The sequence below is a fragment of the Sciurus vulgaris genome (assembly GCF_902686455.1).
Source record: "Sciurus vulgaris genome assembly, chromosome: 7".
Lineage (NCBI taxonomy): Eukaryota > Metazoa > Chordata > Mammalia > Rodentia > Sciuridae > Sciurus > Sciurus vulgaris.
The window spans coordinates 48,682,696-48,709,996 of NC_136467.1; the positions used below are offsets into that span (position 1 = coordinate 48,682,696).

The following is a 27,301-nucleotide window of genomic DNA, read 5'->3' on the forward strand; positions in this document are numbered from 1 at the left end:
TGATGGATTCATTTCTTTCAATTGCAAAGTTAATAGAGAAGAAAGAAAAAGACAAAAATCTACCAACTAGGCTGCGCTGCCATCCTCTCCATGTAGTCTTTGGCCATGTCGCGGGCTTCCATGTTCTCAGGATATAGCACGCAGAACATTGCCAAGGCACCCAAGTTGTTTCCATAAATTTCATTCCAGCGGGCGCTGTAGTCCTTGGGATCCCAGGGAGGGAGGTACTCCAAGGGGCTGGACAGCATGGTGTGCACAGCCTCGCTGAGCCGGGCTGCGATGTGCTCATGTGAGCTGGCGGCCCTCAGCTGGAGCTCTGCCACCTCTGCCCTGGAGAAGTACAGCATTGGGTGGCTGTCGTAGTTGGCATTGGTGAAGGGGATCATAACTTCCGGGTTCTCGTCGGTGATGTAGGCTGACACGAAGCAGAGCAAATATATGAAAAACACACTGGGGGCCCCCCGTGTGTGAGTCCTCATTGTGGCATCAGATCTCCAAACCTCCAAGGCAGCCAAACCATCTTCGAAAGATCCTACATGAGATGAAAAAGAAGAGCATCTGTCAGTCAAAGGAACATGGCACAGGTGGAGGATAGGTGGAAACTTCACTTACTAGGAAAAGGATTAAAATTAAAAAATAAATTTTTACTTTTTAAATACAACAAAAATTTGAATTAGGAAGACATTTACTAGAGAAATAATATGTTCGTTCAAAGAGGGAAGGAAAAACACCTTGACATTTTTCTCTCATATTACCATGCAGAGTTTAGATTTTATGGTATTTTTTAGACATTAATACATAAACCACAATAATCAAAAGCTGGGGATGAACTGTCAGCTAGGAATCTGAGCAGACATTATGAAAAAATAGAAAATTTTGTATTTCTTAATATAGGATCTTTCACTCTGACTTCTCCTGTCTTCCAAGCATTTTGCAATCTGAACAGGGATTAAGATCAAGACAGCTGCGCACAGGTAAGCAGACAAAGCATTATGAATAGGGCTAACGATTCTCTTTGTGTGGACAGAAGGTGGAGACAGAGAGGATAAAGAGAGTGTGAACATCAGCCAAGCCCATGTACTCCCTGGGCTGACATCAGCAAACCCATAGTGAAGACCAGGCCCTGGGCTGCCTGGACTAGAAACTGACATGCCTTCATTCAGAAAATACAATCTCAGAATTAAAAAGTTGAAATAACACATGTGTCTTTTCCCCTTATCTGAAACTATAGTCTACTTTTCATTTTGCTTATGAGATGTTGGGTGTCATTCACTAAATCAAAAATTTAAACCAAATTCACATATTTTCTTAACTACTTGAGTTTCCTAAAAGCCCCTCTTTTCAGTGGCAGATTTGTGCACTGGTTAAAAGAACGTCTTTCAAATGTAGGCATACACACAAAAAAATAAAAAATAAAAAAACTCGGCCTAGTCTATGTCCACATCTGGGATAAAGCAGGCATAAAATCCCCCAGAGGAAAGTCAGGGAATTCTTAAAATTCTTAAGAGGGGAAAGGTTATAGAAAGCAGACCAGAGAAAGACAGTTTTATGTAAATAATGAACAGTGGTTTTCAATTATTAAAGGGAGAAGCCGATGGAGAAAAATCCACCTCCCAAGCTGAACACAGACTATTTTTCCAAGGAAAAACTGCCTCATCACGTTGAAGAGAAAAAAACTGAGAACGTAAGACACACTAAAGGTCAATCCACATTCTCGACCTGCTCTGTCTCCAAGAGAAAGGCAATATGGCATCCCTCATGGGTGCTACCTTATTCTAAGAGTCTATATTCTTAAATGTGCTTTGGAGTATAAATATATGTATACGAAACTCAATAGCAGTGGTTTGAGGAAGCACTCTAGATTTTAGAGCAGAACTTCTGGTGAATAAAAAAAGTTAATACAGTCATGCTAAATAAAACATATAAAACAGAAATAACTCTTGGATTCTGCCAATATTATGTCTAGCACCCAAAACTTCAAGGCAGCTGGGTGGATCCTTCTAGGTCACAGACCTGGCCAAAAGAAACAGTCTTCCAAGGTTATGCCTGAGGAGGAGCAAGGTCTCTGGCAACACAAGAGAAGTGGCTGAGTCTGCAGTAGTATTCAGTCTCCTCAGGGGATTATTCCTTGCTCCTTTCAGGAAAAAAATCCCACCAGTGATTTTAAAAAAGAAAAAGATAAGTTGTATATTTATAAAATGCCCAGAAGTAGAAGACTGGAAGCTGGTATCGATGTAATTAGCAGAGTGGGGATTTAGGCACCAAGAGGTTGGAAGGTTCTCCTTCAATTAGCCCCCACAAACATGCAATCGAAGTTCTTTCAACTGTTGGTTTGTGACTGTGATGCAGGGAGAGGAGGAAGAGTGGTTCAGGTAATGCGGAATAGGTAAGAAGGTACGTGGAGACCAGAATTCTGCCATCTCAGATTCTGTACAAACATTCCCTAAAATGGCAAAGGTTGATTTGCTTTATTCTGTTTCTCCCAACCTGCACACACCACCCTGCTACCCAGATATGGAGTCACCGAGATTGAGTTCCTTACACTTGTAAGGGCGACTTGTCTAACCTGATGAAACTCACCCTATAATCCCAGTCACACTGCTTCCAGTTACATAGGGCAGACATGAATATATTTAAACAAGAAGAGTTGACCCTGAAGCATAGACCCTCATTAAGAGGTTGTTTTGGAAATGATGCCATCTCAATGTGCCAACTATTTTTTAAGGTTCCCTGATTGTTGTTTCAAATTCATGTGGGAAAATGTCAGAGCAGCAAGGTTACAAGTTATTGTATATTCAAAACCTTATTGGCTGCTGGGAAAATGATGTGGGCCAATGCAGAACCCACAGAAATTCTGTGTAACACTCAACTACAGAGATTACCAAAGGAAAAAGGACTCAGAGTGACACAAACTCTATGTTGCCTACCTTATGTCCCCTCAATGTGCCCAGGCCCGATTGCTCTCCCAGCTACAAAGGTCTTTGTTGATCTACCCAAGGAGTTGGTTTCTCCTGAATTTGGCACATACTATGTCACACTGGACTCTTTCAGCTGTTCACATGTCAGGTCTCCCAGAAGGCAGGAGCCATGGCTTCCCCTGTGCATCACTGGGCTCAGCACTGAATCTGGCATATAAAAGGCAACTCATAGACACTGGCACAGAACTAAACTCTTGGGTTTAAGAGCTAGTGAGAATATCTCATCACTAACATGAACAAGAAGAAATCTTGTTCCCCCCACTATTTGAAGCCAAGGCAAGTTTAAAATTTTCCAGACAAAATTTCTGCCAAGAAATTAATGGGAGAAAACACAAAGTCTAAAACTTTAAGTAACCTAAACACCACTCAGTCAATTTTTTGGTCTTTATGAAAGACCAAAAGAAATTAAATGTAAGTTTAATTCAAATTTGCTTTAGGCTGATAACCTATAGGGAAACCTAGTTTTAATCCATCATTTTAAATATGTCTAGAAAACTCTACCCCAAATTCCTTATTTCCAGTCTTTGAACTTCCCCTTTGACCATTTACCACCATAGACTGTCTACCCAATCTATAAAGAGAAGAGCTAAAATTAAATGAAATATGCATGTCTCAAGATAATTTTAAGTGAACACAAATAGAGGTTTTATGCTAATTTATGTATGTATTTCCGTATTCAGTAAGAAAAACTGTAAAATACTATACTTGAGATTAACAGAAATATAAAGTTTCTGTTTAAAATATATTCAAGTTTAAAAGTAAGAAAAGTAAGTATATGAACATGGCAAAAATTGTTGAGTATAGTGTCTGAATGATTACTTTGGGAGACGCTAAAAACGTTCAGAGACACAATGGACATAGAAGCCAATGGAGTTTACCAGAAAGGCCAACCCCAAACCTCCCACTCCACCTACCACTCCCCTCTCCCACACATGGAGACTGGAAGAAATGAGACTGAACTCTGAGATGCCATGGGCGATCTCTCAAGCTACTCACCCCATCGTTCACTGTGTTATTTCAGAAATAGCAGAGCACTGCCAGCTCCCTTAAGTCTCTGGCCTAATTCATGAAGGTGGCATTTCCATACTGTAAAACCACCAGCTACACTCAGCAGCTGACTCTATTAACACATAGTTAATTCAGAACTCAAGTCTTAGGATTTTTCTGAATGACCCTACTGAGCCTCACTTCCCTGAAATTCACTCTTTCCTCCTCCCCTTCACTCTAGTACACTTTCATAATCCAGTTTTCCTTCCCATTTTTTTTCACTCTATACAGTTCAGTAAAATAGGACTAAGTTTTCCCTTAATCAAAGGATAGTCATTTAAGAATCACTCTGTTACTATAAGACAATAAACTGAGATAGCAATTTGATCATCTTTCTACCTGTATGCCTACATGTATCTGCAGAAGTCCAAGTTGGGCATTATACTGGGCATTATACTTAGATCAAGTGCAATGAATTATAATTGTCTTAAGAAGATCTTCATAATACCATAAAAAGCTCTAAATTATTTTGCTTTAATTCTGACTGCAATGATCCACTACAGATATTCTGATTGCTGACATACAGAGAAACTTTTGTTTCTATGGTTCTAAAAGGTTGTCACTTTTTTTGTTTGTTTTTACTTTTTTAAATTCCCATTTTATTTAAGAATAAAAGAGTTAAGGATCATTCCGAATTCCCATATGGCCCACACCGTTGTCACAGTTAATGAACCAATACTGATATGAATTAAAATCCACTTTATTTATACTTCCACGGTTTTTAACGAATGTCTTGTTTTGTCATATAGTTGATCTTTTACTTTACAATAACCTAAAAATGTGGCAAAACAGTATTGTTTGTTCCAATAGAATAAACTTCTGAGACTGAACTAGACCCTGAATCCCCTAAATATTAAGCCAAGTTTCTTTCCTTTACCCAAACAAATTTTTAAGAACTTTCAACAACATTAGTAAGTTCCATTTTTGCCATCTTTAAACAAAGAAAGTACAGAAAGAGTAGGCCGAGAAGGAAAGAACTGAACACTAAACTAGTACATTGAGTTTCAAAAAAAGATATGAGTTTCCAAATCATCTGAGACTGCTTATAGAATGAAACGCATGGTAGTACAAAAGTTCTTTCAATTCCTCAGGCTTTAGAAAATATAGAAAGTATCAGGATGGAAGAGAAAATTCATGCCATAGAGTAAAACATGTCCCAAATTAAGATGGATTAAAAACTGTTGTATGTGCCAAATCTAAGGAGCACAGCATAATGATTAACGGTATAGAGTGAGGAGTTGAGCAGAACTAAATATAAATCCCAGCATGGCTGTCTGCTAGCTTTGATCAACTGACTTCCACTCTCAAAGCCTCCATTGTCTCATCCATAAAATGGTACCTTCTTCATGGGGTGACTAAATGCCTCTGATGCACTCAGCCTAGAATTCAACATGGAATAGGGGTGCAATAAATATTTATTTTTAGTAGAAGTTTCAGACATGTAAGTTCATATTAGCCTATCCAAAAAGCTTTTTATTTGAAAGAAACTAAATCTTCAGACTTTACAGGCAAATATTGAGAACCAGAAATGTTAACTGACCAGGGTGAGGTCATGCTGCTTGTTAGAGACTTAGCTGAAATTAGAACACAGTGATCCCAATTCATCAACTCATCATTCATAGTAAACTCATCACTTACTGGAAAGGAAAGCATATGATTCTTGAAAATTTTCAAGTGCTTGGTGTGGGGAGATTGCTCCAAAGAAATGAATAACAGATTAAATAAACTATGACCTGAGTATGAATGCTTCTCAAGACCAGTGTTTCCTCATGCACAAAAGGAACTGCTTCTTACTGAATTCTTTCAGAATAAAGGCTCAGTGATACCATAGTGGCTGGGAAATACAATCTCCAGTTGGAAAGTTTGCCCAGTAACATATTTTACAATGGAAAAGACACATGAATACTCAGGGGACATCTGCTGCCATTGTCAAAGGTGATGGGTTAACCTCAGTCCAGAATCATCTGGTTTTGGCGGTCGATTTCATCAATAGCTCAGCTGATTATTCTGGGAGGTGAGATGCTACCTAATGTTAATAAACTCTCTCCCATACACTCGCGCACACACATACCCTGACATTCTAACATTCTAGAATGCTGACATTGTGGCTCAAATTTCAGCATATTTGTTTACGATAAATCAACTATCAAGCAGACTGGGAAATATTTCTGGCTTCTTAGGAAACTGACAAAGGAAGTAAAATTATCATATGTTTGCCTGGTGAAGGAAGAATAAATCAGAACAAAGACAACAGGAAGGATCCTGGACCTGGGTCAACTCAACTGGTCTTTACCACTTTTACCCCTCAGAAAAATCTATTTCCACATGCTTGGGGAACACCTTGCTCATTTACAGGTCCTACTTTACACTGTTTCTATATATTTTAGTTAATGGAATGTACATATTTTTTAAGTGCTCCTTACTTTTCTGTATCAATTTCATTAGATGCATGATTAAAATAATTTGGAGGTAAAAATTTCTCCCTCAGTATCAAAATAAAACCTTCTGTGTCTTTGATAAATTTTTGTAGTGAAATAAATCTAATGTTACCATTAAATATGTCAAATCCTAAGAAAACATATGGTTTGAATACCATGCAATCATTCCCTAAAACTATATTCCCTGATGGGTAAAGTCTGTGGACTCAAACAAAATAGAAAAACCTAAAAACCAAGAGCTCTTAATCAAAGTGAAACTTCCTTTTACTGAGGGCTTATTGTTTCCTTACCTAAGGGTGAAATGAAAAATACCTCCCAAAAGTCATTTCTAAACAAAAATTCACAATATGAAATGAAGGCATATGGAACTCTCTAGAATTCACACACACACTACTGAAGAAGTAATTATAACCCTTGAGCCCACATGGCAAAACCACACTGTGGATAATAATGGTGCTCACCACCTTCACATACAACATCAGAGAAACATTTGGTTAGGTTTTAAGTTAAGTGCAGCTCTGTGCAAAGAACATTTCTGTAATTGCCCCCTGGAAGGTTTTCATGAAGATACATTTTCTCATAATATAACATGAAGCCCACTTACTTTCCTGTACCAACAATGATAACTGTACAACTTCCTTATATGAGAAGAATAACACTTCTAAATTATGTTTTAAATGGCCACAAAGATTTTCTGCTGTCAAACTGGAAAACTCCATCCCTGGCTGCCAGAGACCACTTGAGTGAGTACTTCAGTGGCTATCAAACTGAATGCATAATTTAGTAGTAGAGGTCTGTCTGGTACACAGGACTACAAAGCTAAGAACCATTAAGATCCAGCTTTTCAATTTTTTTTTTTTTTTTTTTTTTTTTTTTTGTGATGCTGGGGATTGAATCCAGGGCCTGTGCATGCGAGGCAAGCACTCTACCAACTGAGCTATTTCCCCAGCTAAGATCCAGCTTTTTAAAGAGGGGTTGGCATTTAAAATGCAGAAATCAAGTAAAATTTTAATCATTTTCATGATGGCAAAGAGAGAGGAGGACAGAGGTGGGAGGTATAAAGTCTCTGATGAGACAAGCAGGGTACTTAATTTGGCTTACAAAGAGGCTAAAAGGGAAAGTGAAATGATTCGACTTTTTGCTAAGCTATAAGTAGATTCTATTTTTTGTAGCACTCTAAACATCATCTGCTACTTCTTTACTATAATTTTAATTCATTTTCTTTTTTCAGGATTAGCATCAGGGGTTGAACTCAGAGGCACTCAACCACTAAGCCACATTCCCAGCCTTATTTTGTATTTTATTTAGAGTTTACAGGGTCTCACTGAGTTGCTTAGCGCCTCACTTTTGCTGAGGCTGGCTTTGAACTCGTGATCCTCCTGTCTCAGCCACCAGAGCTGCTGGGATTACAAGCATGCACCACCATGCCCAGTTTAATTCATTTTCTTAATGATGGTCTTGGAATATAGTACACTAATGTATTTTCAGAAATTCTTATATTATCCTCAGAATAAACTAATGTTGAATATAATTAAGTATATTTTTATATCCTGAATCTTTAAAAGATAGTAATTGATGCATGTCATACTTTTCAATGCACTGTTACACTGGACTGGAATATCAACTCCATATCCATGTTGGGGATCAGAATTTCTTGCCAGTATCAATTGAATCTACTATATATCGAGCAGCTATTCAGGAATTATGCTAGGAACTGAGGATAAAAAGTGAACAAGAGAAACTATACCCTTGTCCTAAATAACTATAGGATAAAAATAGAAGAAACTGTGCTTCTGAGATTTTGTAAAGCTGCAGTACTGATACCACTCTCCAACAATAAAGATGAATAAGCACTTCCCTCCATCCAAAGCATGTACTTAATCTATTGTTCCTGGCCCCAGAAGAAAATACACAATCTTTTTTTTTTTTTTCCCAAAATTTCTCCAATGGTAAGTAACCAAAGATTTTCTTGGAAGAATACCAAGGGCCAGCTATGGCTTTCTCAGCAATAGATTTAACTATGAGAACACACTTTTGTGGCTTTATTGGCTAAAAAGCCTGGGGGGGGGGGGGGGGGCAGGAGGAAAGAAAGAATAAAGATAATGGAAGTCACCAGCTAAATCTCAACCATACACAGTTTCAAACAGCAGTTAAACTAAACCATGAGATACTCATTGAAACTGAGGTAAAACTTTCTTCCTGACACAGATTCATGAAGAAGAGAGCTGGCATGGGAGTCAGTGTCTTGCTTCATCACTGTATGACTCTGGACAAACTGTCTACACCTCTTTCTTCATTTAAAATTTAATAAAAATTACATATTTCTCTTATAGACTGGTTGTAAGATTAAATGACACCTATAAAGCATTTGTCACTTTATGATGTTCAAAAAAATGCTAGTTATGATTCACCTCAGAACATGATTAGTGGCTGAGGGCACAAGCGGAACCAGACTTCCTGGGTTTGAACTCTAGCACCACCACATCCTTAGCTGCATTCCTGTTTTCCTCCCTCTGTAAAATGGATAAAACCCTTCTTCATGGGGTTTCTGTGAGGTTTAAATTAGCAGATAAACTTAAGGCATTAAAAGGGTGCCAGGATTTAGAAAGCGTTCGACAAACACTAACAGTCATCATCATCTTGTCAATGAGAACAGCAAGGTCAGGCCAACTGGAAAGGAAGTGCACCCTGACCCAACCCACAGGGAAGTTCTCAAAACTCACCCGGAGACCTTCATTCCCCAAATAGGCACAATGCATTTTTGATGGACTATCCTTGCAGTCTCTTCAAGAGTCTAAAAATACCAAATATTTTGACAAATATAAAATATTTGATGACAAGAAGTTTCTCCTTCCTGCTCAAATGCACATTTATAATTTTCAGGCTACAGATTCCAAGTAACTGAATACGTCTGAGGAAGAAAGGAAGCCTTTGAATCAAGTATTATTTCTTCACTAACCAGAGTTTGTAGATGAAGCTTACCAGCACACAATATACTGATATATATGTGCTTACACAGAGAAACATCCTAAATGTAGAAACATAAGTCCTTTTGAAATGTAACAGGTGAAAAAGTTTCTTTGGGATTTAAACATAACTTTTTAAAATTTGATGCTCAATGGAAAAACATCCGCTTCCTGAAAATGACAAGAGACATTAATTTTCAGTTGGCAATGTAACTCCTTCAGTTTGTGTACAACACTCTCATTCTGTATCACCAACTTTTCCCCTATGAGTTTGAGATAAGTGACTTTATTTCTTGATAGTTGTGTGATGGTTCCTTTTGTGTGGACTTGACTGGGTCATGGGATGCAGGAATATTTAGTCAAAAGTTGTTTCTGGGAGTGTAGGTGAAGAAGCTTCTAGAAGGGATTAGCCTTTCAATCAGTAAACTGAATTAAGCAGACTGCCCTCCCCAACGTGGGTGGGACTTTTCCAGTCCTTTGAGGATTGAATAGAACAAAAAGGCAGAAACTCCCCCAACCCCACCTGAGGGCTTGAGATGGAACATTAGTCTCCTATCCTGCTACTGGGATTTACACTATCAGTGTTCCTGGTCTCAGGCCTTAGGACTCAGGCTGGAACTATACTGCTAGCTTTCCTGAGTCTCCAGCTTGCATATGGCAGCCAATGTTGGGATCTCTCAATCTCATAATTGCATGAGTCAATACGCATGATAACATTCTCTCTAGATAGATTAGATAGGTAGATACAGACACAGATACAGATAGATAGGGAGAGAGATCTCCTATTGGTTCTTTCTCTGGAGAATATTACTGATGCATTAATTAAAGCCACTCATGCCAAAAACTCTTTCAAAGACCCTTTAGAGAAACCCAGAGGCCCTTTCTTGGTGCTCACTCTCCAAAAGCTCTCCCTGCCTATGATACCATGAAGCAATTTCCTCTTCTTCAACATGTTGAAGACTTTCAGTTTCAGGGATACCATACTCTCCTAACAATTCTCTGGAAAATCCTTCTTATGCTTCATTCTGAGGAAATAGTCATTGCTTGTACTGTGCAAAGCAAACTTATTTCCTTATCAGATTTAATTCTGACATTTTCTTGTAGGGGAGTTTCTCCTTCAACAGATGAGGAAAGTGAGATTTAGAATGGTTACATAATTTAGTCAGTGTCACTCAGTGAGTGGTCAGGTTTGTTTATGACTCCAGATCTGACTTCAGAGTCAAGATTGTCACCACACCTCACTTGCTGTCATCCCATGAGTCTCCTCTAGCACCTCCATCCTAGGACTTCCCACAGCGTGCAGCTGCAGCGCCTCACATGGAGCGATCCTGACTAAGTACCTCCCATGTTCACTCCTACTTGCTTCCTGATAATTTACTGCTCACAGTGCTCATCTTACACCTAAAACTAAGTTCATCTTCCATTCAAAACTAATTTCTTCACTATATTTTCTCAAAATGATTATTTGGAAATCACCTTCAATTCCTATCTTGTTTCTTCCACATCTAATTTTCTTACCAAAATATGTTTTTACTTTTCCCTTGAAGCAACATTACTCTGCATTTTAAAGACAGATTCCTAAGACTATGTTCTAGAATTCAACATCAACTTCTGGGCTATCTTTTCTCCATTTGGCCTCTTTCTTGAATCTGGTCAATACCACATATACTTTCAAGTCAGTTTTCTGTTTCTTCTAGTTAAATATTTGCAAAGTCCTGTGGATGAGTCATAATCTCATCTATTGTAGATTTTTCAGGGGAAGTACCACAAAACATGTCTAACCTCTTATATAATCTACTCTTGTTTGATCATTTATGAATCTAGCTAGACTCTTTTTGAAATGATGCGTATCTTGGATATGGCCTTTTATCATCTCTTCCAGGATTAGGACTTATCAATTTATCCTGTAACAATCCTGTAACAATAACATGTCCAAAAAAGCAGTAATTCCAGGTTCAGTGCCCTACCCTGCTATGCAGGAAAGGGTTAACTCAGTAGGCCCAAGAGGCTTAAAAGCTTGCTTTCCCAGAGAAGCCTGTCTTTAGGACTGGCACTGGGCCAGCTCCTGGCAGATGAGCACTGAGCCCTGGAATATTCTGCCTTACAAAGAATATTTTCTTTATGCCTAAGGCTTTGGGTCAAGTGGTATTAGTTTGATTAGATATGTATGCTAGAAACATTTCTGGTGAACTACTGTCTTTGCTCTAACGGGGTTAGATTCTGAGTAGCTGAAGTCAATCACACAGGTGCTACAAGCCCACACAACTGAACTCCAGCAAGAGATCTGGACTCCAAGGTTGTGAGCTTCCCGGACTGACAGGCTGGCAACAATTTCATCACATGCTGCTGTGACTCCACCAGGACAGGACACCTAGAAGCTTGTGTCTGGTTTCTCCTGGACTTTGCCCCATGTGTCTTTTCCCTTTACTTATCTTAACTTGCATCCTTTGGCTATGTTACACCATAACTATGATTATAACCAATTTTGTGAATTATTCCAGTGAATTACTGAGCTGAATGATAGTCTTGGGGATCCCTCATCCTACATGCCCTTTCTCTTCATTTTAATGGAACATTTAAGGTTCTGCTAAAATTATAAGAGTGTTGCACTAAAGCTTTGACCTATTAGAAAAGAAAATATTATGATAGTTTTCACCAAATATTTTCCTTACTCAACTTTTGCTATTTTTCTCTTTGACTTTTATACTCAGAAAAATTGTTCTATCCAAATGATTCTGCCCAAAAACAATGTTGCAGTTGAAGCAAGGGACACAGCAAAGGAGACAGCAGAATATACTAGTCTTTATATATATGTTAGTTATACATGAACACAATACCTTTATTTTATTATTATTTTTTTAATGTGGTGCTAAGGATTGAACCCAGTGCTTCACACATGCTAGGCAAGCACTCTACCACTGAGCCACAACCACAGCCCCAGAATATATTAGTCTTTTACCTTTTTTTAAAGCTTTAGAAATTGTCTGAAAATGAAATATGTAGATGTTAAGCAAAAGACTTAAGGGAAATTCACAGGAAAGTAATTTACTGGCATTACACCATCATCTCAGTTCATTTGATTAAAAGGTAAATTCAGTTTACTGGGTAAGTGTACGTGGAGTAATGTTCTTATCATATATGAAGCTATTTTTTAGTCCTTGCTTATATTCAAGCATTCCTCCATTCTTTTTCAGTCTTCAAATCTTCAAATGCTCATCAATGATAAGATTTAACTCCTTTTTTTTCTTGCTGCTTTTCACATAAACACTTTTATAGGTGTAGGATTTTTGCATTTGTTTTGTTTTGGTTTTTTGTTTTGTTTTAATTTGTTTTGTTTATATTTTTGTTTTGTTTTGTTTCACATATCATAGTTCTTTAGCCTCAAAATCCCTGGGTACTTTGGAAATGTCCTCCTATGAATCATAATTAAATTCAGAATACCACAGATTCGGTTTTTAAAACAATGATACATGCACGTAACCAACCCAAAGACGCAAGTACTGCTTTCTCAGACTTCCCATCTCGGTTACTGGCAACCAATCCTGCCAGGAATTCAGGCGCAAATTCTAGTCCCTTTATTCTCCCTTCCTACCTTTCTTTCCCTATCCCAACCATCAGCAAATTTTGTTGGCTCTTCCCCAAAATCCATCTATTTCCACCACCACTGTAATGGCTTAAGCCACACCACGTCTTGCTTGCAACAGCCTCGAAACCAGTTCCCCTGCCCTTACTGTAAAGTTGTTCTCAACATAGAGTGATCTTATTCAATCATAATTCAGATTATACGGTGAGTGCTCTGTTTAAAACCCTCCAAAAGATCCTTACATCTTTAGGAGTAAACACCAAAGTGTGGACAATAGCTCTCTAGGCTCTACGTGGCCTGGCCATGCCTCGCTGCCTTCTGCCTTCACATCCCCCGACCCTCTCTCTCTCCCTTTCTCTCTTTACTTTCTCTCTCACCCACCCGTTCCCAGAGCTTATATTCTAGAAGGAAAATACACGAACCAAGGAAATAAATAAATTATATAGTAAATTAGTAGGTCACAAGTGCTGGGAAGACAAAACCCAGAAGAGAGCTGGGGAAGGGTGGTAGTTGGTCAGAGCAAGGATATAATTTAAATAAAATGATCGCTGTTGGCCTGAGAAAGTGACGGCTGGGCAAACATTTAATGTGAATGAGGGTGCAAGCCACGCAGATACGTGAGGTAAGCATTCTAGGTGGAAGGGACAAATGCACAGACACTAAGGAGGCCACACCTCGTGTCACAGAAAGAGCAAGGAGACCAGCTTGGCTAAACTGGAAGCGTGCCTTGCACTTATAAGACACTACTTATTGACTGAACACTCAGAAAATACTTATTGAATGAATATATTTAACTAATGTGTAGACCTTTAAATACTCTTGAGATAATTGTACATATGTTTATACAGCAATATGAATACAATTACATAGAAACAAAGCAATAAAAATCTTTATGCACCCAGATGAGCCCTTTGGAGGTAAAGTATACTGTAACACCTAAACCTTCAGAGTTACTCAGGGTGATTATTACAGTTTACTGAGGGCTGTGGTTCAGTGCCCTCCCAACCCCGCTGAGCACAGGCTCCTACTAAAAGTCCACTCCAGGCTGACAGGTGATTTCCTCAACCAAGTCTTGCTATGTCATCAGCAACTTGCCTAGTGCACTTATGATGGCAGGTCACTTTCTGAATGTCCCTTGTCGTTTCCTGACATTCTACTGATAGTTCTCACGATTCTTATCAGGGACTTTTTATTAAATGTCACCTCAAAACATTCACCCCATCTTACATGATTAGACATCCCATCCTCAAGACCACCAGGCTTCTCTTTCTGCTGGATGACTATTTTGGTGCTGAGAATGTTATTTAAATTAAAATTTCAAATTTAAAGTAATTCCCTTCATGTTCCCACTTTTAAACATATTTCTAAGGATAATTATTATTGTTAGTGGTTTGGTATAGAGGTTTTATTGATGTTACTATTTGTGAGTTTAAAAAAGACTTTCTGCACTTAAAACTTTTTGAACTGGACAATTCAAATGATGAGGATGCTCTCTGTTATTTCTTCTTTACCTACACTTTTTTTTTTTTTGCTATGACATTTACAGTTCTATCTATAGGAATACAAATTTTAAGGGAAAGAAATGCTTTAGTAGATTGCTACACTATGTGGAATAAGAGAATAATTTCTGAATTGACGAGTTGGATCCATAGGACAAAAATTCATGCTCCTGCATAAATATCCCAGTTCAGTTCCACATCTATAAAATGGCAATAAAAATATCCATATGTCAAAGTGTAAGGAGATTAGGGATCATAAATGCAAGGTTTCTAGCACTATGACTAGCATCTAAAACACAATAAGGAGTTTTGATCTTTTTAAAAAAGATGAAAGAAATACTCTGACTCAGAGTCTAAATTGTAACCAGATATATAATGTTTTTGTCTGTGTGCACATACAAGGTCATGAATGTTTAATTTGGTATATGCAGCCTCACACTGATGAATGAACTGTCTGTATTTCATTCTGTACTCAGCATCGTACGCTGACGTTAACCCCATTCTTTGCATCTCCTGATCTTCTCTCTTGTCTATTTCTCTACCCCAATTTTCATATTTATCCTACCCATTGGATTCCATCTCTATCCATGGCTAGATTACCCCAACTGCTTCTTTTGACCAAAGCTGGTGAATTCCTTTTTGCCCATGCTGAAGAAAACTCCCTTTTGTCCTAATTTTTCAAATTTTCCTCTCATGTCTGTCCCAAATGGATGCGTCTGATGATTCCTGAGTTAAGTGAGGTGGGTGGAGGGGAGCAGATATCACCCAGGACCCTTTTTAATCAGATTTTATGAGGTAACTGATGAAGTGACACCTTATCCCCTGCTGGGCTCCCATGGAAGACAAATTCACGTTCTCCCAATCCACAGCGGAGGCCAGGCCATTGTCTTCAATCCCTGGGGCATCTTAGTTCTCTGAGTGACTCTCCAGGAGTGACTCTCCTGGCACTTTTATCACTTGAATCAGCATATGACCTTTGTCTAAATATTCTTTTTAATCTTCCCAAGTTATTTCTATTGCCTTGGGGATATTTCCAACTTCCTCAGTGACTAAAGGAACCACTATCATATTTGTCCATTTACCTCAATCCATAAGCTAGAGAGGCATCATTTTCTGTCTAACCGCACAGCTGCATACATACCTGCTTATTCATCTTTGATTGAGTCCATAATAAAACCCTTAGCATTTTGCCTCTTTCCAAAAGCATTCAGTTTTTCCTTTATCACCTATACATTGAGACAGTGACATCTCATCCAAATTTAGAGAGAAGACTGTACTGAAAGTATCAAGTACAGGCACAGCATCTCTAATTTTATCTATATCTCTTTATCTCCAACCCCAATTTTAATAAAAGTCACAAAGAGTGACATGCTGGAAGGAAAAAAAAAAAGGTAGAAGATTCTTTCAGGAAATCATGGAGAGCACACTAATCTTCCAAGGCCTCGATGGCATGTCCATCACAGTGGCTATCCAGGGAATGGTGCAGGGCCAGGAAAACAAGAAATAGAAGAATCAGGACAATAATACATAAATAGGCATTTATGTATTATCAAATAAACCCACAGACTCCTCTTTTCTATAATCTTTTTCACATACCATGGCCATAGTATTGTAGATTTGAAAGATCTGACATGGAATCTACTATACGTTAAGTTTTGTCTCTTCAAAATTCATATGTTGAAGTTCTAATCCTCAATATCTCCAAATGTGACCTTATTTGAAAACAGGGTGATTACAGATGTTACTGGTTAACATGAGGTCTTACTGGTTTAAGGCAGGCCCTCATCCAGCATGACTGGTGTTAGTAATAAAAAGGAAAAATTTGTAGACAGAGCCAAGTACACAGAGAATGGTATGTGAAGATGAAGGCAGAAAGGGGGTGAAGCATCTATCAGCTAAGGATGCTAATGACTGCCAAAAACCACCAGATGTATGGAAAAGAGCTAGTGGTAGGATGCTTGCTTGCCACATGCAAGACACCCTGGGTTTAGTGTCCAGTCTTTCTCTCTCTCTCTCTCTCTCTCTCTCTCTCTCTCTCTCTCACACACACACACACACACACACCAAAAAAAAAAAAAAAAAAAAAAAAAGACCCTGGCCGAAAGGAATGAAACAGATTTTTTCCCCTTATATCCTCAGAAGGAACCAGTCTGCCAATGCCTTAATTTTAGACTTCTAGCCGCAAGCACTGAGAGACAATAAATTTCTGTTGTTTAAGCCACCCAGTTAGTGGTACCTCGTTTTGGTAGTTCTAGTAAATTTAACACAGAGTCCTAGCTCTACAATTTTCTCCTTTCTAAAGTAGATACTGTAATTCTTATTATAACTACACCAATAAATAATACATACAGTATATACCAAATGCCAGAATACATACTAAGTATTTCACATAGATTAGCTCATTTAATCCTCTCCTTGGTCCTATGATATAGATATAGATAGATATCATCCCCTTTTCAGAGCAGAGGAAACTAAAGCATAGACTAAATAAGTAGGTTACCTAAGGTCATATACGAAGTGAGGAGAAAATATATAAATCCAGGCATTATGAACAATACTTCCTATGAAACAATAAAATTCCTCCAAAATTAGTCACCATCATATCATTTCCCTACTCAAGAGCTTGTTTCCCTCAGCAGAATGAACAATTCTCTTACTCATGAGTTTCCCCAATCTAGCTCTGACCTGTCTTTTCAATCTTATCATTCATTTCTTCTATACACCAACTCTCTTTTCTGCTTAAGCAGAACTCCCATTTTTCTCCAAAGTTTACCTCTTGCATGGGATTCTATCTCTCTATCTGCTTCACACCCCACTGGCTACTTTTCTTATTCAAAGAACACACCTTTCTTTAATGAAGTCTTCTCATAAATAAGTCATCTCCACTGGGAGTCCATCTATGTATTGCTCAATATTCTTTTTTGAGAATTCAGTGACGAAGATGCTTACAAGATGAAAATCAAGATATTTACACAAACTGCTAAAATAAAAGGAAGTCAGACTGCAAGAGAATGACCAAGTGCTATAGAAATTTGTAAAAGAGATAATACTTCTGGCTGGGTTGAAAGAGAAAGGGTGTACTGAGGAGGTAGTATCCTCAAAAGGGGCCTTAAAAGGGGATCAGTAAAATTATGTAAAATTTTAACTGTCTCTACTACACATTTATTAATAATTATATGCATACTGAGTTACTGTAAGGTATATGGTCATCTTCCTTTTTTGCATTTATTAGTTCAGTCCTCTCTGGATCCAAAAGGGATTTGAGGTAGAAGTCACCTCCTCAGGGATAAACTGCTGGGAGTCAGAGTCTTAGGCATCTTTGTCTAAGTCATCTAGTGTCAAGCAGTCAAGCACTATTCATTACACGCAATACAAGCCTTCAAAACACATGTGGGAAACAAGAGACTATATTAAGAAGGGAAGAATAAAAAGGAAAGAGAATGTCATAAAAAGAATGAGTGAATTCTCATAATTTTTCCAAGAAGTCCTCCTGGATCTGACAGCCAATTCATTTCTCCTCCTCCTCTTCCTGTGCCTTCTCTCCTGGGCCTGTCTGCTTACAATGCTCCCTCCCTCTTGGAGGAAGCTTTTTTTTTTTTTTTTTTACATAAAATCCTTTGAGTTCCAATTCACCCCCCTTCCATAATTGAGCCTTCTCTGCCCTGTAAGCCTCTCAGATCTCTTCCTTCCTGCAATCTCACTGCATGCTTTTGTCTCCATTCAGTGCTTAATCGTTCTCATAAAGTTTCATACTTGGTTATTCTTTTCCAACAAGATTTTATAGCTCAAGTTGAAAACCATGTCATATTTATTTTGTATACCCCCTCAGTTCCTGCCACCCAGACTTGCCCTCAAACAAAAAAGTACCTAGCAAATACCTGCTGAATGACTAAATCCTTTCAGTATTCCTATCGTTGAAGTATAATGTTCTTTCATCTGACTCTCCAAGTTCAAAAGTACATTGGAAAAAGTTATACATCAAAGCATTCATTCACTTGGGAGAAACGTATTTATCTTTTTTAAAACCTGCAATCTCTGAGCCAAAAAGTCAGTGGCTTCAATAACAAGAAAAAAGGTATAAGTATACACAAAAAAAATCTGTAATATAACCACTCTAACACTGTTAGCTCAACTCAACTTCCTTAGGTATGGGGTTTATCATTTTTGGAGAATTTAACAGTATAAATACTGCCATGCATACCTTGCCCACTTCCAGAAATATTGGAAGTGGCTCAATAATACCAAATTTGCAAGATGAAATTTAGCAAGTTGAGATGAAATTGTGCTATTAAAGTTTCCATAGCAGACAATTATCATGTTAATTTTCATAAAGAATGATTCTTAAAAAAAAAAAAAAGAATTCTATGCAAGTCACATTAAGTCAAAAAAATTTAATGAAGAAAATTTAGGACACTAACATAGTACAGACAGATAATAGGATGACCTCAATACTAGCTTTTTTAGGGGAAAAAAGACAGATTTTAAAATTTTACACTAGTGCTTATGAAGGATAAACTGCAATGTTGTATAAAAGCAAGAGATCAATTCTTATTTGGTTCCTATTCCTCCTGAATTTCTCACTGGAATCAAGAGTCTCTAACTGTGGGAGGCTTCAGGTAAAGACAGAGGAGGAAGAGAACAAGAAATAACCTCAAAAGTAAAGTAGCCAGCAAAAGACACTAAGAGAACTTTGCAGGTTTTCAGTGCTTCCAAGCATTAGCTTCTTTTGAGAAGGGCAAATGTATAAAGCATGTCAAGTTGCTTTAGGGGCTGGGGATGCACCTCACTGTCTAGCATGTGTAAGGCCCTGGGTTCAATCTCCAGGACTGCAAAAACAGAAAAAAATAAAATAACAAATTTATTTTTAAAATAGCTTTAAAACTACTGGCTATCTAAGTAAGATGAAAACACTTAATACCAACTGCCTAAGAACTGACTTGGCTAAGCTCCATTTTTGGCATCCTCTAAGCCCCCTGACCCAATATGAACTGAGAATGCATTGTCAACACTCTCTGCTGCACCAAAATGAACCTGCTTTCAATAAAATTACATCTCAAATACAATACTGCTTGACTTCAATACTGAGAGGAAAACAAACAAACAGACTCACTCCCTAAACCATACGATCAATTCTCTTGGAGAGTCTGTCTTTTAAACACAATGAAACAAAGTTTACATTCAATTTCTTAAGATATCATTATTAGTTTTAGCCATAACACTGCTACAACAAGCTTGGTGAGACAAGTTTTCTATGAGTCTTTCTCACATGGACAACCACCATATTTTGACCACATGATTAATGAAGACCTTTGTTCCTATGACCAAAGACTCTTTCCCTATGCAACCTGTCTAGGTCTACCACAGAAAGGGAGCAGAGAAAGGTAAAAGGTAAATGAAAGTCCAAACAGAATACCATAGTCTGGTGCCAAGACTGTTTTCTTAAGATTTTCTGGAATAAGAGAGAAACGTGGATAGGGATCTAAAGTACAGTATAGGTAGTAATTAATCTGACTGTGTTAGTCATTGCACAATGTACATGAATATCAAACCAATCTGTCAATTAAATATTTCCTTATTTTTTGTAAAAAATGTAGGGGGGAAAGTTGTCTTTAAGGGAGAAAACAAATTCAGCATTTGAGTTTTGAAATGTTTACAAAATGAAGGCTGAAGGAATCTTAAATGATTGATAAGTTAGTAAATATTTTGTTCTAATAAAAATGGTGAGTAGAAATTGCAAAAGCAACTTTAACTTAAAACAGCAAAACTCATCATGCCTTCTATTTTCACATAATTAGATCATTTTTTATTTTTAAGATTTTCAAGTTCAGATGAGCTGAAGCAGTCTCAGAAAGCAAAATCTAACATCCTTTCAAGATAACCTCATTTAAACTTTTCCAGAGAACTCAAAAGCCTCCTTTCAGAAACCCATCCTAAAGGATAAAAACATTCAGAAAAACTTCCTTGTATTTAGTATAAATCCCTCTTGATGCTTGCTATAAGTCAATTTCCCCCTTCTTTTTCTTCAGGGAAGATGGAAAACAGCTGTTCAACATTCTCTTTCAGTCTACTTTTTCCTTCCTGCCAGGCCCAATCCCCCCTTGAGAGAAGTGTAAACACTGCAGGTGATTCAAAAATCCAGCTGGTCCCTGTCTGCCTGTCCATGGGGCTGGAGAGCCTGGCCCCATTCATACCTCCCAGAATTAAGTCATTAAACTGCAAAGGCCACAAGAAAAAGTTTACCCCAGAATTTGTGGAATTCTGGAAATCCATTGCTCATAGTCTATCCTCAGATATATCCAAATAGCACAGCTTCAGGAATGAAAGCTTACAGTTGGCACTGTCTAGAAAGGTAAGCTGTGCTTTCGAGCAGCCAGGCATCTTGGTCTTTACCACCACTCTGCTGTGTGTTGAGTATTGAGTGCACCTTGGCCTGAAATATTTTTAAACTACTTAGTGGTCTTGATGCAATTCTTGAATTTCTTGAAGCTCTTGAATTTCTTGTCTTTGATGCAATTTTCTGGCTGAAACTTTAGAGATGCAGTAATCCTTTTGATACTCCAAACTAAGAGTACTCTGTAAACAATAGTCAATTTCTAGTCAGTTATTCCTCACAGGAGTAATCAATATTGGATTAATGACATAATCTGCAGATTATTTCATTTTGCACCAAAATTTGTATAAAAAACACTGTTACCTCCTACTTCAGGAATTGCTAACAAATATCCTCATTTTTCCTTGCAATAGCCATTTGACAGCAACAGTAAAGCCAGTATACTGCCTGCATATTTCATCAATAAAAATATTATAGACCCACAAGCTTACTGAGCCCATTTCCTTTATAAATTTCCTTTTAAGAGTTATGAAATGCTGATTCAACTTTGTTGTGGTGTAACTTCTGCATGCATTAAATGCCCATTCCTTAGGAGCTAAGTTTGTTGTACATGAAAAAAAAAAAAAATGCAAACACTGGATTTAATCAACAAACACAACTTTCCACCTCTATGGTATATAAATAAATATAGACAGATAGGTATGGATAGGTATAGATATGCAATGAGTATTTTAAATGGAAAGATTTAAAGACAACTTTTTAATTTGAATGTGGACCTATTAAACTTCTACTAAAAGAGTAGGAATGCTAATTTAAACACACACTAAGGATTTTAATATGATTGCCTACTTACTGTCTTCCACACTAATTGGGGAGAAGAGAGGTACTATTAATTCTACAAATACCCCAAAAAAGTTTTTAATTTTTCTGTTTTTTTTAACATGCAGACACATTCATTTAGTGATAAACTCTGACTCTATCTAGCACAAAGCAGATAGATACAAATAACCCACAATTAATATGTCACATATGTGTCATTAAAATCTAATTGAATATGTCTTTTGTTAAGTTTTTATAAACTTAGTTATAAAATAGTTTTATAGATATTCCCAAATATAAAATGCCAAAGAAAATCATGCTTATTATCAATATTGTCTACAGCTTCTACATATTACTGTTCTTTCAGAATTTCTAACATTTGATGACAACTCTCACCAAGATGACATTTACAGAACATTCCAAGGAAGTTAAAACAAATAGAATGAAACTCAGTGATTATTATAAAAACACATTAAAATTCATAGTGTATTCTGAATTAAGAACTAGACAAACTATTCCTTTCAAGAAATAAACAGTCTAACAGTCTTTTCTTTCCAAATTAAAATCACTCCCTTCCTTGTCCGTGATCTCTAACAGGCTTTCTGAACACTGCTCCTCCAGCAGGTATATACTCTTCTGAGCATGTGAAAGAGGATCTGGAATCCACACCCTCAACAGGCTGCAGCTTGCCTCCATATGGCAACACTATTGGTAAAGCAAGGACAGTAAAAGACAGAAGCCAACTAATGAGAATGGAGAGATGAGCTCAGGGCTCTGCAGGAATTTAGAAGAGGCCTCAACATGGAATCCTTACAAGACACAAGAGATACAGAAGAGTGAAAGAACAGGGGGTTGTAGAAAGTCAGTTACAGAAGCCTGGGAAGCACATAACCATTCTAGGAGACTGACAGTTCATGGGCCACAAGGGAATAATAAAGTAGCTGTATAAGAAAATGAAATCTAAAAGTCTTTAATAATATGAATTTGGAGTCACAACAGAGAAAAGTAGCATTAAATGTGCAATTTATGTTAATTTCATGTTTAAGGTATGCTATAATTACTTGTAAAATGATAGGCAAGACTCTTACCTTCAGTATTTCCATTTCCACACTACCAAAATGAAGGTAAGACACCTGCTCTACATCACCCTCCATTTCCACTAGGCTAAAATATAACAATATTAGCATTCTTTGGTGAGGGGAGGGGGAAATATTAATCAGTTTGAAAATGCAATTAAGTATTTGTGTACATAAGTATTTTGTATGATCTATCAGGAACTTTTCCTTTCCTTTGACTGTCTAAATGCACATGGGCTTATGGGTGTGAGTTTATTAATACTAAGAGTCCTTCTTTATGCCATTCACAATACTTTCTATTTCTCTTCTACTTTAATTATTTTTTGAAATGCTTCACCATGAGCTACCCAAACCACTCCTCTGTAGATAACGAGAAATTGTGAAACACTAAAGTTAGAAGATCAGAATTTGGGATTACATTTATTTATTATTATATACATAGAAAATTTTGTGTTAAAGAATAATTATTTCAATCAAAAATATTATCCACTTAATATAAAGTCTTATATTTAAAGGGGAATTTCCAGTTAGAATTCAGCAGTAAAGTTGAAAAGACTTTTTGAAACTTCATTTCTCATTACTGCTATCACCAAATAGAAACATGCACCAGTAGCTCAGGAATCTGGGATTCTAATCTCTACTTCCCATTTTCTCACTAATTCACAGTATGAATGTCACAGGAAAATAGCTTCCCTTTTCTGAACTCTAAGCTTAGCACTTGTCTCGTTCCCTCTTTGGGCACCAATTCCAGATCTGTAGAATTTTGTAGTACCATCCAAACATTTGCTGGTCTCCAGAGTTTTATTCTATAAATCACTATAGGGGAAGTAATGTGATTCCAAAATGAGGAAACTTTAAGGCGTTTAATATAGTAATAAGAACTGTTGGGGGAAAAAAAAAAAAAAACTGTCCTTTACTTGGACATCCTTTCAGTAGGGTTGCTGCTCCTGGAAGCTCCTCAGGTACCTTACCTGCTCCTTCAAAATAACAAAGATCAGCCCCTCTCAGTAAAGGGAATCATGTGTCCACTATGATGAAGTTCCCTGTACTATAGCTTCTGGTTCTCCTCCAAGGCCTGCCATAAACACATCCCACAACAATAATAGTATTTTCGTATTTAATTTAGGGGGCTGTGGATGTGATAAAAAAATAAGAATATTCACTGTACTTTATAAACATCCTAGTGTCTAAGTAATATTTAATATATGCCTCAACTGCAAAAATACCTTCTTTGCTAATTTATTTAGTCCTTCTGAAAACAAAGATTACCCATTTATTAAAACCTCAGTTTAAATGTTTTACCTTCCTTTTTTCCTCTCCAGTCTTTTATTGAAATCATAACACTGATTGAGAATTGTGTAATTTTTTTCATGCAACACAGTGATGGGAGGAAAGGAGCAATAAACAATAAAGTAGCCTATCACAAATAACAACGAGAAATGTATAAAGCAATATTTTGTTAATTGCAGAATGCATTTTCATCTATAATCATAAAATACTTTCTCAGTTATTAAAACAAGATTTTTTTAAATGAGGCACTGGGAAACATCGGTGAATTTAAGAATTTCATCTCAGGATGACTACCAGGCTCGCCCAGAGCAGTACTGCCAGCTATTGGACTAGACATACCATCTCATTAAAATCCAAGGTTCTAGCTTACTTGTTGCACTACTTTTCACAAATACTGAAGTACATGCACACACAAACATTAGTCACTAAGATGGTTCTGACCTCACCTGACCAATGTAGCTGATTTTTCTTACCAAGTGTTTTCCCTCCACTAGGCCGCAACCTCAGAAAAGGAACTTAAAATAGTGTCTACCCAGCAGGACCAGGAAAGGGACCTACCCCACCATGCAAAGGCCCACATTGTATTTTGCTGCATATTTCTCTCTTATCTAAGTTCTTGTTTTTTTGGTTGTTTTTGTTTGTTTGTTTTTTCAAGAGTACCCTTTTACTGGGTGACTGTACTATAATTTTCAAATCTGAATGTTAGAATGTGATTTATAGTCCACTGATACTATTTAACTAAAACTTGATGAAACTGATACTGACATCATATACCTGTTAATGAAAAATAATTCTTCCCACACTCAAATTCTGAGAGGCTGCTTATATGTTTTTTCTACATTTGCAGTTCCAAGAAAGCTAGAGCTGTTTCTCACCAGGTGCCTCTGTAGGTCCCTTTATTTACCAGCACTCTCTTTCATTTTCCCTAAACTCACAGAAAGGGTCACAAGGTAATGGAAACATCAATTCAGTCTTCTGTTTTTCTAAAACAGATCTCACCTACATACTTCACAAAAGGGCTTATGTCTGTATAGCAACCTTAAAGGAAAAAAGAAACCTCATACTCAAATAATCCTATATTTATTTCTTCCATGCATATTTCATTTTTGTGACCACATTTAGCAGTATGATCTGAATATTCTATAAAATATTTAACCTCAATATTTCATTTCATGGAGATTGTCCATTTATTGAGAAATAAAAAGGGAATTCTTGAAAGGTTAACTTCTATAATGCAAAAAATAATGAAAATATTTATAAGTGAGAGTCCATTTTCAAATTTAATGTAATATAAACTAAGTCATGAGGAGTGAAAAAGTTTTAAAAGAACTTTACTTCTTAAAGATCCCTAAAAACTTAACGTGTCATATTTCCTGACCTAAAGAATTCCAGGTAAATGAGGTTCACCTCATACTTCTGGAGCAATGGACTGGGTTTTAATCTTAATGCCAGCCGGCCTAACAGGAGGCTGCTGCCTTAAATGAGGAATGAAAACGAAAAAGTTCTCAGGTCACAAACAGCTCAGATTCCAGGGCGATAGATCCTGAGCCCATGTGGCATCGCTTACAACGCTTCCCAGTCAGTGAGTCAACCCCCTGCCTGGGCCGCCTCGGCGGTGAGGTTTACCAACAGTCTCTCCGATTGTCGCTGGAGCCAAGGAGCGCTGGAATCCAGCATCTGGGAGAGGCTCGCGACGTGCTCCTTCCACTTCCACAGCCACAAAGTCGAAATGCCAGCGCCAGGAAGGGCTTACGCGACCACCACCACCCCGGGCTGGCGCGGTACGGAGGGAAAGGAGTACAGGAGTCTGTGCCATCCAACCCGGCAGAGGGAAGCCGAAGCCCCCTGGGCCGTCCTGGAAATCGCAGCTGGGCAGCAAGCCCCGATGCACCACCAAAAGCGATCCCGGGTTCCTACGGGGCGCCAGACTCGGTGCCGGCCATTCAAGGAGTGGAAGGGGCTAACAGCTGCCTTCAAGGCAGCTCCGCGGCTGGGGAAGCCCACGCCTCGGGTTTCACGCCTCGGCCGCCCTTAGGGAGTCCAGCCCAGCCGGGCCCCGGCGCGCAGCCCGCGGCGCACGGCGCCCAGCAGGGACGTGGCTCTGAGCTTCCTGGAGGCTCCCAGCCAGTCTCGCGGGCGACCCGCCAGAGACTCTGGAAGAAGGTTGTGTGGCGCGGGACCCAGAGCGGTGCCCGCCACGCGCCCCGGCCGCCCCGCGCGCGCCCCTCCGCCTACCGCTCCTTGCCGAGGCTCTGTCCTCTCCGGCGTCACCCCCTCAGCCTCGAGCTCCTTCCCGCCCGGGTCACTCCAGGGCGTCCGGGCCCCCGGCCCGCTAGGAGCCGAACCCTCAGCGCGACCGCCGCGCCATGGGTGCCGGTGGGCGCCGCGCCCCGGGACGCGCCGCTGCAGCCTCGGGCGGCGCTACGCGAGCCGGGCCAGAGCCGGCGGGTGGGGTGTGGGCGAAAGGGGCGGAGGGCGGTACGCGGCGGGCGCTGAGGCTCCTCTGGAGGGAGGAGGAAACCGCAACGTCAGCAGAGCCGGGGGAGGCGAGGATGGGGAAGGGGAAACTGGGACCCCTCCCCTGGCCGAACCCCGACCTCCGGCCCTCTCCGCGCTCTCCTCTTCTCCCGGGACTCGCTGCCCAGAGCTGCGCTCGGCCTTCCCCTCCACCGGCCGGACTCATGCACCCCTGCCCTGCCAGGCCTCTTTGACTCTAACTTGCTCTAGCAAGTTTCTTAGAACGCATAGGCTTCAGGTTCAACTCTGGGATCTCACCGAAAGGAAAGATAACTTTTGGAGGCCCGAGAGGAAGAGCTGATGTTCCCTGAAGCCCTCAGAGCATAGCCCGGAGAACGCAAAGAATTCCACTAGAGCTGATGCCTGCTACTTCTGTCGCTTCCAAAATAGCGACTCCCTCCTTTCTCCCGCACCCGATTTTACTCCCAGACAGAAGAGAGGGAAATCAATCAGAAGCAGTTCTCGCCTTGACTGTACCAACAAAATACACTAAATCCGGAAGCACTGAGCCCTGCAAACTGAACAGATTTTAATCATAAGAGATAAAGGGTTGGGAGCAGAGCATTTGATGTTTGCAACTCACAAGAGGAAATTTCATTTATCTTAACATCTTATCTCGTGTGTGTGTGTGTGTAGAGGGGCAGGTGGAGCATTTGCCACCTTACTAGTTACAGCCTTTTGGAGAAAAGTTTCCTCAAGTTTTGTTAAAAGCAGACAAACAACCCAGTCCAACCAGAGCCAGGGAGTTGTTAGATCT

At 38.8% G+C, this 27,301-nt stretch overlaps 1 protein-coding gene across 4 annotated transcripts in view; it reads right to left on the bottom strand.

The window, feature by feature from the left end:
• The window catches only part of DSE (dermatan sulfate epimerase), a 76,272-nt gene that overhangs the window by 45,733 nt on the left and 3,238 nt on the right, over window positions 1–27,301 (bottom strand). For 2 of the 4 annotated variants that reach the window (XM_079146275.1, XM_079146278.1), the window contains exon 2: window positions 64–532. In XM_079146275.1, coding sequence (XP_079002401.1) covers window positions 64–532 — 469 coding nt within the window. Of the gene's footprint in view, window positions 1–63; window positions 533–26,262; window positions 26,855–27,301 lie in introns of those variants that run through there. The other 2 variants (XM_079146276.1, XM_079146277.1) reach the window with 2 other exon arrangements.